The 14,458-nt window shown below is 40.4% G+C and overlaps 1 protein-coding gene across 1 annotated transcript in view; it reads right to left on the minus strand.

Moving 5' to 3' along the window:
• clmna (calmin a) overlaps window positions 1-12,167 on the minus strand; it is a 47,351-nt gene extending 35,184 nt beyond the window's left edge. The window contains 1 exon segment of the mRNA XM_063909295.1: window positions 11,872-12,167. Within this exon segment, the coding sequence (XP_063765365.1) occupies window positions 11,872-11,956 (85 nt within the window). The 5' untranslated portion in view covers window positions 11,957-12,167.
• Between the last annotated feature and the right edge of the window lie 2,291 nt (window positions 12,168-14,458).

The raw sequence follows: 14,458 nt of genomic DNA on the forward strand, positions 1-14,458 counted from the left end.
AAGGGACCAGCAGCTTACTGTATATTGGATATGGTTAATAGTTAATGCTGTGTGGATAGTTCATGTTGCATTTCCTATAGCTCTCAGGTGACCATCTTAAAGCCTCAAGGCTGAAATGCTTGTCAGATGGTGTAATAGTTTTTGAAACATTGCTTCCCCCCACACACCTTTCTGAGGTTGGATAAGGGGGTGTGTACCTCCCCGAGGTCAGAAATGAAGAGGGGTTTAAACTTCTCTAGATCTGTTTCCAGTCTTTAGACAACATTCTGTGTCTTATCTGTATCCCTTGTCTCAAAGTTGGTTGTTTGTTAGATTGACGAAATAAGGGGGTGATGAGAGGTTCACGTTTTGTTCTGCAACATAAAATATGTCAGTAAATACCCCACTGGTGAATGTCTAAAGCTTCTATGTGTCATTCAATTAAAGTTAAAGTGTCTAAATGAGACTACCAAATGTCATCACTCCAACTTTAGCCACCTTTATATTAGCGCTGGTGACATGAAGTCAGGTGACCGTGATAAAGTTTGCTGCATGATGTTAGCTTTCAACTTTCTGGAGAAAAAATGTAAGTATCATACGTTTGTTTGTGGCAGTATTCTGAAATTCAATTAAAAAAATCTCACTGCTTTTTGTAGGGGGGAGTTCTTGCCATGCTAACTTCTGATGGTGTCATTGACTTTACATCCATGTGTTTTTACAGCCTATGATACAGGGCAAAGAAAATAATATGTCCTTATATCATATGTGTAGAGTCCCACGATCTTATGATTACAATTGACTCCGCACGGCATACTTAACAGACAAAGTGTGGTAATGAGTTTCTGATCCCTCACATGAAATCACAGAGACCACCTTTGAGAAAGCTCCTGTCTGAATGTTTAACTGACTGAAAAGAGAGCCCAACACAACACACACGCTGATGTCATCCTGCATCAAACATCACCACATTCCAGCACATTACTCAATGCAGCAGCTTCTAAAAGGGTAAAATTTCACTGATAAGCCTTACCTGAGGAACATTAAATAAATGCAAGCTTAGCAGGATGTCTAAGGCAAACTGAGCATTACTTTTGAACTGCTGCCTTTCCGAAGAATAAGAGAAAACATGAAGGAGTGTAAGTTTTGTGACCCCAAGGTGAAACATCCGAAGAGAGAGAAACCAGCAGCTCAGGTTGAATCTGTGCAAAATTGAAAAGCAATCCCTGGTGGGTGTGTGTTTTTCTGTACATCTTATAGCTGCTCAGAGAAGGCCCCCGGGGGCCGCAGGGCAACCTGAGAGCATCGTCTCTTAGAAACACTGCGTGGTGAAGCACATGGCTCTCTGAAACTTTAGCGTTAACCCTTTGAAGGCAGCTCTGCTTCAGCGTAAAGTCATGGTGCTTTCCCGGTATGCTAGGAATCAGAATCAGAATCAGTATTCCTCGTATGTGTTTACCTTTTTGGCAATAAACCCGTTTCTGATTCTGATTCCTAGTATAACTGGAACGCACCATGACTTTACACTGAAGCAGAGCTGCCAGGAAGTGGGAATATCTGAGTTCCCAGTAGGAAATTCAACTGGAACCCCCCTGACGTTGGGTTTTGCTTGATAACTCAGACATAACTTGCCAGAGATCATTATTCAAATCCTCCTCATATGAACATTAAGACACCATTTGATAATATAAAAGTTGTATCTCTTCTGTTTTGTCTGTCACATTAAATCAACTGTACATATGGTATTGCTCATCTTCTATCTGTTGATTTGTTGCTACAATGTTTGTAGTCAATATCAAATAAAGCATAGTTATCAACCTGCTAACAATGCCTAACCGGAGGTGATGCTGAAGCTGTAAACAAGGCGAACAACTTTCCTGCAGGCTTCAATCTTTTTCTGACTGTGCTACAGGAACTGGAATCGAATGTGAACTCATTCCCAGTTCAGACCTCCGACTTCCATATAAATGGAACGCAGCATTAGTACGGGGCTGTTTCCCTGAGCCAGCAGTGAAACCACCTGCATCTCATAAAAAGCCAGCCTTCCACACTGATCACACACAGGAGAGTAAAAGTGAGCTTACAGGATTACATCACCCACCAGTGGATCTTTATCTCACAATATAACCACTTACCTTTTAAAAAGACACAAGGTATTTTCAGAGGGGAAACGCATTGCTTTGTAAAAGGGGCACTGTTCAGGCTTGTTGAGCACCAAAGGAGACGCTTGGTAAAGACAGTGGGGGGGAGTCAAAGCTTTAGGCAAGAGGAATGCCAGAAAACCCTTAAACAATTAGACAACAACAGCAATAAACATGACCCACACCAGCAGCAGCAGGTCGTATCCACTGTGGCTAATAGCGGTCGTTTTCTGTGACTTGATGACAAATGTTACTTGGCTGTTATCAGGTTTGTGTGTTTGTACATCAGCAAAAAAGATTTAGACTCCACCAATCAGAGTGTTTTTGTAGTTCTAACATCTCAAACAGAAGGAGGCCTCTTGTCAAATCATCACCGTTCATGTCATTTTTGCTGATGCTATTATTTAAAGACCTATATAGATCTACATACTGCAGACATGGAGAAGCAATGTGTGGTTAAGTATCTTGCTTAAGGACACTTTGAGATGTTGACTGCAGGGTTAGGGCTACTTTGAAACCACTGGTTGGTAAGTGCCATTTATCCCCTGAGCTAGAGCCCTGTCAGCCAATCATGTCATGTCAACTTTAGGAGTGCCATTCTCCCAGTACAACTTTGATTCACAAGATCATCATTTTGAACCAGAGCTTGTATCGAGTACCTTGTCTACAGATTTAACCAGCATTTCATATCTTCTTCTGCAGTTGTATTTTCTTTTTTTATTACTGAGCATCCTTGACACAAACATTGATTTTTGAATGATCATTTCTAACCAATCACAGGTTGGAGTGTGTACTGGGAGGCTGTTACTATTAGATAAATATGAAAACAGTATCTTTATTGGCACATAACCAAATTTAAAGGGCCGCGATTTGGATCGGGGCCAAAGAAACATGACTGAGAGCAACCATCATGAGTGCATAATCAGTGAAAAGCTTCAAGGTAGATATTTCACACTGAGACCTGTTCCATCTGAATTACAGCCTCTAATCCACTCCATTGTTCCCCGGTAATAGCTTTAAGGTTAGGTGTGTGTTTGTTCCCTTCTGGTGTGTAAACTAACACCTTACATAAACTGGATTAAGTGGTCTTTGTTTTGGATCTACTCCAGCTTTGCTCAGCTCTCAGTGATGTTGAAAGATAATTCAGGTGTGCTCGATGAATTATGACATAACTCAAATACAGACACTGCACTGAAAAAACTGAAACGTTGACTTTAATTGAATCTATCATGTCAACAAATGACAAATAACTGTATTAGGTTCGTTGAAAGCAATAATATTAAAGTCAACATTTGAGGTTTTCTTGTGTATGTAGCTCACATAAAAGCAGGAAAGAGCTTCAGTGTTAGATTTACATCTCTGCTCCCTGCTTTTCATTATTTCAGAGCCAGTGCACCTGTAGAAGACTGAATCAGCCTCTGTTTTATTTGTACATTTTGTCTTTCAACTTATTCAGAAAGACTCTTCTCAGGAATGTGTCAGGGAGCTCATTAAAATCAATCCAAACACTGCAGGAAGGAGGCACACCATGAGGTGAGATCATGTTTTCAAGTCAAGAAAATACTGATTCTGATAAGGAAAACTTCAACAGAGTCTCTGTAGCACAGTTCCTCCAAGGCATTATTGCTGTGTGATCTCTCATCGCCTCCTCCACAGAAACCAGGTGCTTATTCATAATCTGCTGATTCATCATGTGGCCTGTCAGCCCATGGTCAGCCCACACTTCCACACACCTACACCGAGCTCACTGAGATAGAGATTATACCTTACTCCTACTTCCACTTCATACTGCTGTAAAAAATCTGAATAAATTGTCAAAAGTTTAAAGCCTTGGGAAAACAATAAAGGTTTTAGATTGTTGAATGTGGTTTTGCTATAATTGGAGCTATTGGTTTTTATTCAAAAAAGCTATTCAACCCTGTGTTTCAAAATCATAAAGTGGCCTGAAACACATCATCAAGTCAGCTGGAAACGCTAATGATTGACAGCTAGTGCTATGCAAGTTAGATGTTGAAGGGATAAATGTGTGATACAGAATTAGCTTGCCAACGACAATGCTAACATTACCATACTGTTTACCAGAATGTTAGCATGCTAATATTGCTAGTAAGCATTATAGACAAATTACAGTAGAGTCTGATGGGAATGCCAGTAGCTCCACAGGTATCATTGCAAGGAATTTGTTTGGGTTGTCACCTATTGGTTATTGTGGGCGTGTGTGTGCTGTGTGCAGGTGTGTGTGTACGTCACTGGGTAATTAAAATCACCTTCACCAGTTAATAATTTGTTTGGTTTGTTACAGAGAGTAGGGAGCCATCATTTATGTCAACCTTTTCACATAACGATTGCTAACTTTTTATTTTTGGTTTCGTTAGGACATAGCGTCATGTACTGAATGTAATTTGACCACAATTTGCATTATGCACAATAAATGGAAAGTATGCGACTGAGGACACACACACTTTATAAGCCCTCTCAGCAGCTACAGCCCAAAGGTCCCCTATTATACTGTTTTTAACAATATATTCCAGCTCTCAGATATATACAGAACCTGTCTCTGATTGGCTGAAACACCAAACAGATCATTGTAGCATCCCATAAACTGCTCTGTTTCAGCCCTGTTCCTAAAGTGCTGATTCTGTGTCTGAAGCTTGAAATGCTAATGAGCTGCAGCTGGCCACGCCCCTCTGAGAGATGATTGGTTAATAAAACACAATGGTGCTCTAGGAGGAGATTCAGGTGATAAGGTGGGCGGGGGTTACCTTGGTTGGTAATTGGCTAATGGTTGCACAACCCAAAAAAACATTGTGACATCACAAAGTGGCCACAATCTGATCATCTCATTTTCAGACATGTTTTTATAGAGATGGATCACGACCAAAAGAGAGCGGGTCTTTGTTCCTGAGACTTTCAGAATCTCTTCATAGAGGGAAGACATATTTATGTATAAAAGTAATTGTTTGGACATATGGCAAGGTTTCATCCATGTTTAGTTCTGAATCTGGGGACAGAAAGCAGAGCCGTCCCAGAAGACCTGAGAGTTCTGGATGGTTCATCATTTAAGGATAGATAAGGATAGTTCTAATGATTCAATGATCAGCAGAGTGATGGGGACCAATGGTGAACCAACAGGCTGAACCGCATTGCCATCCATAGAGCCCCTCCTCCCTTATTATGATTTGTAACTCTGGTGATTATCTTAGCCTTACAGTTCCAATTTAGCTGAGATTAAAACTCCATCTGTGGGGAAGTAACTGTGAGTCAGTGGATTGTAGTGAACGGTGGGTGACCAACTGATGAATGGATAAAGTATGAATGGTTACTGAAACAGATAGATCCTGACAATGATGCAGGACTCTACTGAAGCTTTCAGGCCTGGCAACGAACAGAAACGTGTCATCATGAAAGGACAATGAATCAAAACCGTATTTGACCTGCTGCTGAGGGTTTCCCAACTCCACCCTGTTATTACAGCAGTCCATGGAGCTCTGCTATTGTTTTGACCTCAACCTGTGGAGGCCATGTAATTAGTCTCAAAGGGAGCGGGAGACAGACTTCTGTGTCTCTCTACCAAAACACCAACAGAGGAGCTGCAGCTACTTTGTCTAGGCAAATAAGAAGTATATGTAAAGTCTGGAACTAAAGCCTGCACAGACTGCTGCAGTATTTGCATGAAATCCTTTGAATTCTTCTGTCTGTTTGTGCCGCTTTGTAGCAAATGATCCTATAATAACACCTGTCAGCTTTTCTTAGCATATTTTTCTTTAACTGGTGATTAGGGTTAAAGACCAATTCTCCACCAGGACGTCTTCAACTCGCACTTAAAGGGAATTCAGCCGGTGTTGAGTTGAGTCTGTTGCTCCATCAGGGATCACTATTGGAAAGGTAACAGGCCTAGACACATAAAAAAGTAATGTACTTGTCATCTTGATGATTATAACCAGGGATTCCCAAAGAACTGCGTTCTGAGTTACTGTCAGGCAGGTTAAATGTCTGAAACTTCGATGTGAGGAACTTCTGGGAGGTCCTACGAACATTTCGATACTTTTCTTGAACTCTGACTGGATCAGGTTGACAGAGACAGACAGAGAATACATCTCAGTGACTTACTGTGCTGATATAAATTGTATTTATCACATATAAACTGGTTCTAGCAGTATATTTTGTAAAAACCTCCAAGATTAGATTCAATTTAGTTAAGACTAAAGCTATGAGTCCAGCAGCTTTTGTTTTTATAAAATAGGTGCTTCTCATAGTGTCCGGGAAGATTTCAATGTCCCGGAATTAACAAACACAATATTAAGATATGTAGATGTAGGTTTTATTAGTAGAAGGTTATTTATACTGTTGGCTATTTCAATTCAAAAATTCAGGTCAATAGAACAACAAATAAAACAAAGACTTGTCTGTGCCGACTTGAATTCAAGCATTGTTTTAATTCTGTTTTGCAGAGAGAATGCTTTTGGCATCAATGACAGTGCTGGTGCTGACTCATCTTTTCAGCATTTAATTCACTCCAAATTGTGCTAAGGGGGAATTATTTTCACAGGACATTATGACCAAAGAGATTTAAATGTGTCCAAATGTTCCAGTCAAAGTGCTGTAGATATCAAGGAGACCTTGATGTCCAGTCAGGAGCTTCATTTATCATTACACAGCTGCAGTACGTGAACCCGCATCTTCACACTGCACTGTGTTTGAAAACAAAATGCTACATCATTTGTAGCACTGCGGTCTTCTGTCGTGTGTAACATGTGCCGCCTCATCACAAATTCTGCTCTTACTCAAGGAATATCAGCCCGGGGGTTGGAGCAGAGAAAGCTTATTTACTGTGGATCAAGTGGACACATGAAACAGTGTATAAAAGCCTTGGTAGGAGGAAATTCAAAAACAATGAAGGGATGAACTGGAGATAAGGGGCCTTTGTTTTCACCCCCTCTGACCTCCAGGGAGCTCAGCAGTGTGGAGGCTGAGGCTGTGATGGAGGTAGGGGGACTGGGCACGGGTTCAGGAACGCCACACTGAGCAGATGGGAGAAAACTCTCTGTTTGCATTGTCTGAACTGTCCCTGACGCTCAGCAGCTCCCTGTCCAGCACATCGTCTAGGAGGAGTCTTTTACATCACATTACATGTCATTTATATCTAACGCCTATATCCAAAGAGCCTACAGACACTACACTAGAGTGGTGCAGGAATGAGTCCTAAATCCCAGAAATAAGTCTGCATTTTTACCACTGTTTTCTAAGTCAAGGTTTTTAAGGTAAGCTGCCTAAAATAAAATCTGTGGTTAACACAAGCTGCAGAGATTTGCTACGTGCCAATAAAATCGGTGGTTGCTAACCTTTAGCTTAGCGGTGGTGGTGTGCAGCCATGCAACCATGATGTAGTTAGTTTAGAAGCTAACGTTATTTCTGGTGATTGCGTTTATGCTTCAAAAATCAGATAGTGGTGTTATAATAAAATATGTCAGTATCATTAACGTGTGTTTGCTACAGAGCTAATTCTCTTTAAATTACCAAAATCCAAAAGAAAAATCACATTGGATTTTTGTCGTGTGAGGCCTTGTGATACTTACTTCTGGGTCAGCCTACACAAATACATCGTCAATTCAACACTCCACACCCTGACATGACGGAAAGTATTGCCCAATGAAACTCTGACATGTTGATACCTCTGTACCTTGATGCCTTTACACATGTTCCTTCTTGTTTTCCTCTCTTTTTATAAATAAAATATTCAGGAACATACGAAACATTTAATTCTCTTGTAGAGGTTTGGTGTCCAGCCATGAGAAAACATGAAAGCCAGATAAGAAGAGGTATTTCGGAAGACAGTTGAAGTTAACCAATATTACAAATAATTCCCTTTTTTAATGGGTTATTATAAAAAAATAACAGTTAGTTGTGGAGTATCTGGTTCTCACCAAGGCTGCAAACATGAGGGGACAGCGAGCAGAGATGGTGAACAGGTGAAATGTTCTTAAGGGTGTTTACTGAAGGTTTCTGATCCAAGGGTCAAGCACAGGACAGAACACCACGAGCCATGCTGTTATCAAAGCACCTGTGTTCCCTCTCATGTTCCCGCACCATGGTTCTCATCCTCTCCCAACAAAATCGAGACAGACAGAGCGCTCGGAGTGGGGGGGTGTGTGACGGTATGAACGCTAAGCTCAAAATCTGATGCAGGGATCTGCTCTCCCCCTCTGCTCGTCTCATCATGAGTTATGCAACAGACTGCAGGCCGTTGTTTTAAAGCACGGGCGGCTCTTCCAGCTTTCATGCAGAGATTCACAGCCACTCACCAGGCAGCTCAGGCTGATGCACAAGTGTTGCAGGGAATATGAGGAACACTGCGGTTTTAAGAGGCTGAAGGTCCAGGTTCACAGGGAAAGCTCACTTCAGAGAGGCAACGTGCAGTGAGAATCTGTGACCTTCATCACATTCTCACGGCCTGGACACACTCATACTGCCTCGATCCAATCACATACCGTGCAGAGATGTGGTGGATGCAAGTCCGCTGGTTGTAAAGAGACAAACAATGCCATGGGCCGGCCACAGACTTTATTTCAGGAATATTAAAAACACATGGAACATGCTAACTAATTTCCAGGTTTTATTCCTGCACCTCTCTAGGATACCCAATTAGTGCTGAATCAACACAAGACTGCACTTCGTGGAAAAGTACTAGGATCATTTTGGTTTATTATTTACTTTGTATTTGTATTGGTTCTGACAATGCATTGAGGGTACTCTGGGTTCACGGCAACATTACGACCAATAAGTCCAGGGTTAGTATCACTAGGAGTTCTAGACAAACCATACAGTCAGACAAAACTATAAACATTATTATTGATTTAGACTAATTCTGACAAGGAATCTGACTAGGAATCTCTGATAAATCCCGAAAGTCCAATCAGAACTATTACTTTGTACTGCGACTTGACTTCTGGCCATGATGGCTGCTTTTCAGCATGACCTTTTCTTTCCAGGGTAGGTGAGTGAAAATGTCCTGGAGATGTTATGTTCGTCTGAAATTTAACCCAATTGAACTCCAAGCAAATTCGAAGATGCAAATCTACTATCTCACTGAAACAAACATTTTTCTTCTTAGTTTGCATATAATGGAAGTGAATGGTAGGCCAATGTTAGTTTTGTAAATATGTGACCATACCCTAAAAGAACAAAAAGGCCCAAGTCAGTTCTTTATTTTTTCTCAGGGATTGGTGGGGACCAAACCAGAGCTAAAACTGAGAGAATATGATACTTTACGTTCATCAGCTGGATAAAAACTCCAAATGATAATGTTGCTCTGCTTCTGGATGTAGGCAGCTGTTTGCTCATGGTTAGCCAGCTTGTGGGTTGTTCCATAAAATGCGTCTTATCTAGGCTGGTCTTATCATTCTCACCTACTAGCAGGCCAAATACTCCATCTCTGCATGCTGTTACACTATTCTTACTCATTGTTCTTACTTATGTTTGCCATAACATATGATAGGAAGAGGCGTTTCAATGTACGGGATATTTTAGTTCTCCCTGTCTGTAACTTTGGGAGGATTCAGGTTAGAGCTGAACAAAGCTCTCATTCTCATCTCCCTCATTAAATCAATTTCTTCCACTTTAGAGAGCAACTGTTGTTAGTGTGCTCCTCTAATCTCTGTAAAGCCTGGCACACGGGCAGCCTGTACTGTACCCTGCAGTTCAAACAGCAGAGCAAGTCACCTCCGACTTGTTGCTCATTACTTAAATGTCGTCTGAATGTGGACGCCAAACAGAAGAGCTTAAATCACACTGCTGTCCCTGTACTCTTTCGCTGCATTTACAATCATTTCTAAATACAGAATATAGCATTTAACTCCCAGTAAAACACAATAGAAAAGCAGGTTGAAAATGAGGTGAGCTAAGTATAGAACTACACGTCAAGGCTCACAAATCACAGAGTAAGGAAACCAATTTCTCTCTCATTATGGTGATGTAACTTGCTTTTTCTGGGTTCATACTATTGTGTTTTTTGGCTTTTATTTGTGTGAATTACCAGCTCAAGAACATGTGACATCATCCCAGCGGCTGGAGGTTCATATCTTAAAGTGTTTCGAAGACCTCATCTACAGTAAACATCACGTTCTGGTGATGCTTCTGAAACAAGCGGCTCCCACACACAGGAACACTGCTCTGATATCACAATGAGAAAGGGTTTGAAATGTTGGAGGGAAGAAACTAAAAATCAAAGTAGATTACAATGTAATCTGGGCCTACGAAGAGATTATGAATTGGGGGAATATATCTTTACTGTCAGAGAAAAAGCAGAGACAGATCCTAACCAAGGACAGGAAGACACTAAATAATGGACGAAACCAAAGGACCAGAGGGGGAAGAAGTACTCTGACTATTTACTTAGGTAAAAGTAGCAATATTACAGTGTGAAAATACTCTGTTCAAGTAAAAGTTCTGGGTTCAAAAGGCAAAGGCTGCCCTACGAAAAATTAAAAATTCTTAAGTAAATGTAAAAAAGCAACAAAAGTACTCGTTATGCAGAATGCACATTTAAGCACCAGATATTTTAGATTATGTTATTTAAATTATTTGTGCATTTATGTGTTCATCACTTCAGTGTTGTATTTGTGGACTTTATACACTACTGTTTGGCTTTACCTATAAAAATTTCAATTATATTTTGTATTAACCTAAATCTGCAAAGTAATTAATAACTAAATCAGTGAAATACATACAGTGGAGTAAAAAGTAGTATAATGTTTGCCTACAAAATGTAGTGGAGCAAAAGTACAAAGTAGCATACTGTGAAAATACTCAAGTAAAGTACAAGTACCTCAGTGTTTTACTTTAGTACAATACTTGAGTACATGAACACTGGTAGGGACTAGTATTTAGATTTTGATCATTCATATTAAACTGTCTCTTGTAAGTTGCTAGCTTTAAGAAAAAGCAAAACAAAATGACTTTAGCCCTCCTGTATATACGGTAAGCACTTTTTACACGGGAAACTTTCCTCAGTGTTTATTCGACAGCTGTATTCACAGGCACAACAACATAAAACACACTAAAGCTGCAAAATTGTATCAATTAATTGATTAGATTGTCTTAAATAAAGTCTAAAAACAATGCAAAACAATGCCTCTTACACAGAAAAACACTGATGCGTGCAATCACAATCTTTCTGAATTCTTGGATTGCTAACAGAGGGCAAGCTGGTGGACAGAATCTCATATGCAGTCTCTCTCTGTCCAAACAAAAAGCCTTTGTCCAATAAAAATCTAATCTAATAAAAAAGAGAAATTAAGGTTTATTTTCTCTAAGTCAACAATGAAACCACTATTCACTGCAGATCTGTAACTGGTGTGTCCTGAAGTAAAGCTGTTCCAGATGAACTTTGGGCTACTATCAAACCCAGCAGCTGAGACCACACATCTACCTGCTCCCCTTCACACACTGCGCACTTACGAATGAAATACCACACAGCACAGAAGGCAGTGTTTACTGTGGGACACAACAGTTAGATATTGGCTCACACTGAGAGGCAGCTCTGAGCAATACGGGGAGCTGGGTAAGGAGAGTTTGGGACTGTGTATTCTGGAAAAGCCCCAAACACTCCGAAGTTAGGCACGGCTCTATCCCGAGAGTAACGCAGCGTTCAGTGCATGGTGGCTGCTGCACAGACCTTGTTACAACTATAGGTTTGACTATCCCACAGTAATATATTATATACCATAATATCTCGACAGTCTCGGGATGCTCCTACCTTGCAGGTTCTGCACTCGGAGGTCGCTGATCTGTCCGATTAATTCCTCCCGCTCGAACCAGTCCTCCCACTCGTGTCCAGCCATTGTGAAGCGGGGAGAGCTGCAGGGATCCCGGCCAGGACCACCGAGGCTCCCCGGCTTGAGGAGGAGCTGCTGCGGGCAGGAGGGGGGGGGACTACTGTCCGGCCGAGAGACTGCCTGCACAGCGGGGACTCACGGGATGGGGGTCGCTCACCGGGTGGGCATCGCTGCTGTTTACCGCGGAGAGTCGGAGGGAGCGGTGCGGCTCCGAGTGGACAGCCCGAGGGGAGAGTGAGCATCCGGGCAGGAAAAGCTGCAGCACCTGGTGGAATTTCCGAGGTGGAGAAACCGATCCAGAGCCCGCCCCCTCTGCCTCTGCCTCTCTCTCTCTCTCTCTCTCTCTCTCTCTCTCTCTCTCTCTCTCTCTCTCTCTCTCTCTCTCTCTCTCTTTCTCTCTCTCTCTCTCTCTCTCAGACTCTCAGACACACACACACACACACACACACACACACACACACACACACACACACACTGATTGATAGATGTAATGGATCTTTACATAATTTTCCTATTTACTTGGATTAGAGAATTTTTTCGGTTGACTTAAATTGTGTGTATGCTATACCTTTTGTGCAGCAGCCTAACAAAACAAAAAAAATACATTTTTCAGTGGCGTCCATATTTAAGGAAAAGTTATTTTCAGGTAAGTATACGGTATGGAAGCCCATTCCGGCCAGTTAAAACAACAGATATCCCCTAGGAAAGTCACAACATTGACATAACACGTTATAAACCACGAGTTAAATGACATTTTATCTCATACATATTATTTTACATACATACAATCTATATCTTTATTTAACTTTTTTGCATAAATATGACTTTTCACCTCATAAATTCGACTGTTGTATCATAAAACTGACTTTCTATTTCATAATTAAATCACTTCATAATTATGACTTTTAAATGTATAATTCCGACTTTGGATCTCTTTGATATTATATTATTAATTGAGGCTCAGTTAATAGGCCTTAATTTATAAATCACCTTTCAATACCAGTTACAAAGTGCTTCACAGATGATATTGAAAGCAATAGTTAAATACAATAATTTATCTGTACACATGCTGTCTGCATGTTTCTAGATTTAACATTGGGATGTCCTCTGGTTCACTGCTGAGTCTTAACAAACTAGATATGAGGAAAACTGCCCAGTTGGACTTTAACATCATAGCTGCTTTATCCCTTCGTTGGTTTCTTAAAGCAACAGCATGTGATGTAAAGAGCTGGACTCCTCAGTGCTGGATGTATCCCCTGAAAGCAGCCTGAACTGCGATAAACTGGAGGCTGTCATTATCTGTGATGAGCTGTGAAGGACCAACAATATTCAGATTGTAGTGAGAGGATGAATGCATCTGAAGTCTATAATGCTTGTGTGTCGTCACTGGAGAGACACGTAAGTGTGCAGGAAGCATGACTAAAACTCCTTCAACATGTGAGGGTATATGTAATCAAATGTCACATTGAACAGACTGACTGCCTCAACAAATGATTTATTCTAGATTAAATCTACTTAAATGATTCAAAATGTTAAAATTGTTTTTGTTACAGCAACATGTTAACATGTGCATGGCACGAGTTAAAAATATAATATAATACATATTTATACAGACATGCATATCAACAGTATCTATATATAAAATATACAGAATAATTTAGCATACACTGTAATAGAGGAACTTACTACTAAAATAAAATATAACAAACATAGGATACTCTGCAAAATAATTATATAAGTGAGCAAGTCCTTTTTTTTCTGGAATGCTTTTTATATGATGGATGGAATAAGACATTAGATCATTATTACAAAATGTATAAACATAACTGAAAGACTATAAATCCACATGTTAACATATACTGTATGTAAAGTACAAATGTACAGACTTAGGTTTGTTACCTATTTAAAAAACACAATAATTATAATAATAATTTCGTGCTTTGCTTATCCGGGCCCCTGTATACAGCATCCGTATGTGGGGGTGTCGGTGGAGCGGTATGGAAATAAATATGTTGAGTAATATTCTTTTTGTTTTTCATTGGGATTTTTGTTTATTGACATTCTTTTGAGGTTTATGCTTTTCAATTCCCAATAAAATGTAGGAACACCAGCATAAAGTATCAGCTGTCTGTTTTTATTGGTCATTAAAAAATAAAAAGGACTCACATGACGGACAAACATTTCAGTTTGTGTTAGAGATAGATGGTCCACCAATCAGAAGGTCGATGTGTTCTTAAGCCAGATACTGAACCCCAAAGTGCTGTTAGTCAACAGTGTGTGAGTGTGTGTTAATGTCAGTCTCTCTGGTGGCATGGCAGCCTCTGGGTCTGTATGAATGTGTCTGAATTGGTGAATGCTGACATGGGCTAGTAAAGATCTGAAAAGTGCTTTACTGTATAAATACAGTCCATTTACCATTTATATAAGACAGAACATGATTGTGTTCCGTGTCACAAGAACTCCTCAGAACATTGTGTCGAAACAAGTCGTTCTGTTGAGCAGAGCTCT

Source organism: Eleginops maclovinus, chromosome 19, assembly GCF_036324505.1.
Source record: "Eleginops maclovinus isolate JMC-PN-2008 ecotype Puerto Natales chromosome 19, JC_Emac_rtc_rv5, whole genome shotgun sequence".
In the NCBI taxonomy this organism is placed as follows: domain Eukaryota; kingdom Metazoa; phylum Chordata; class Actinopteri; order Perciformes; family Eleginopidae; genus Eleginops; species Eleginops maclovinus.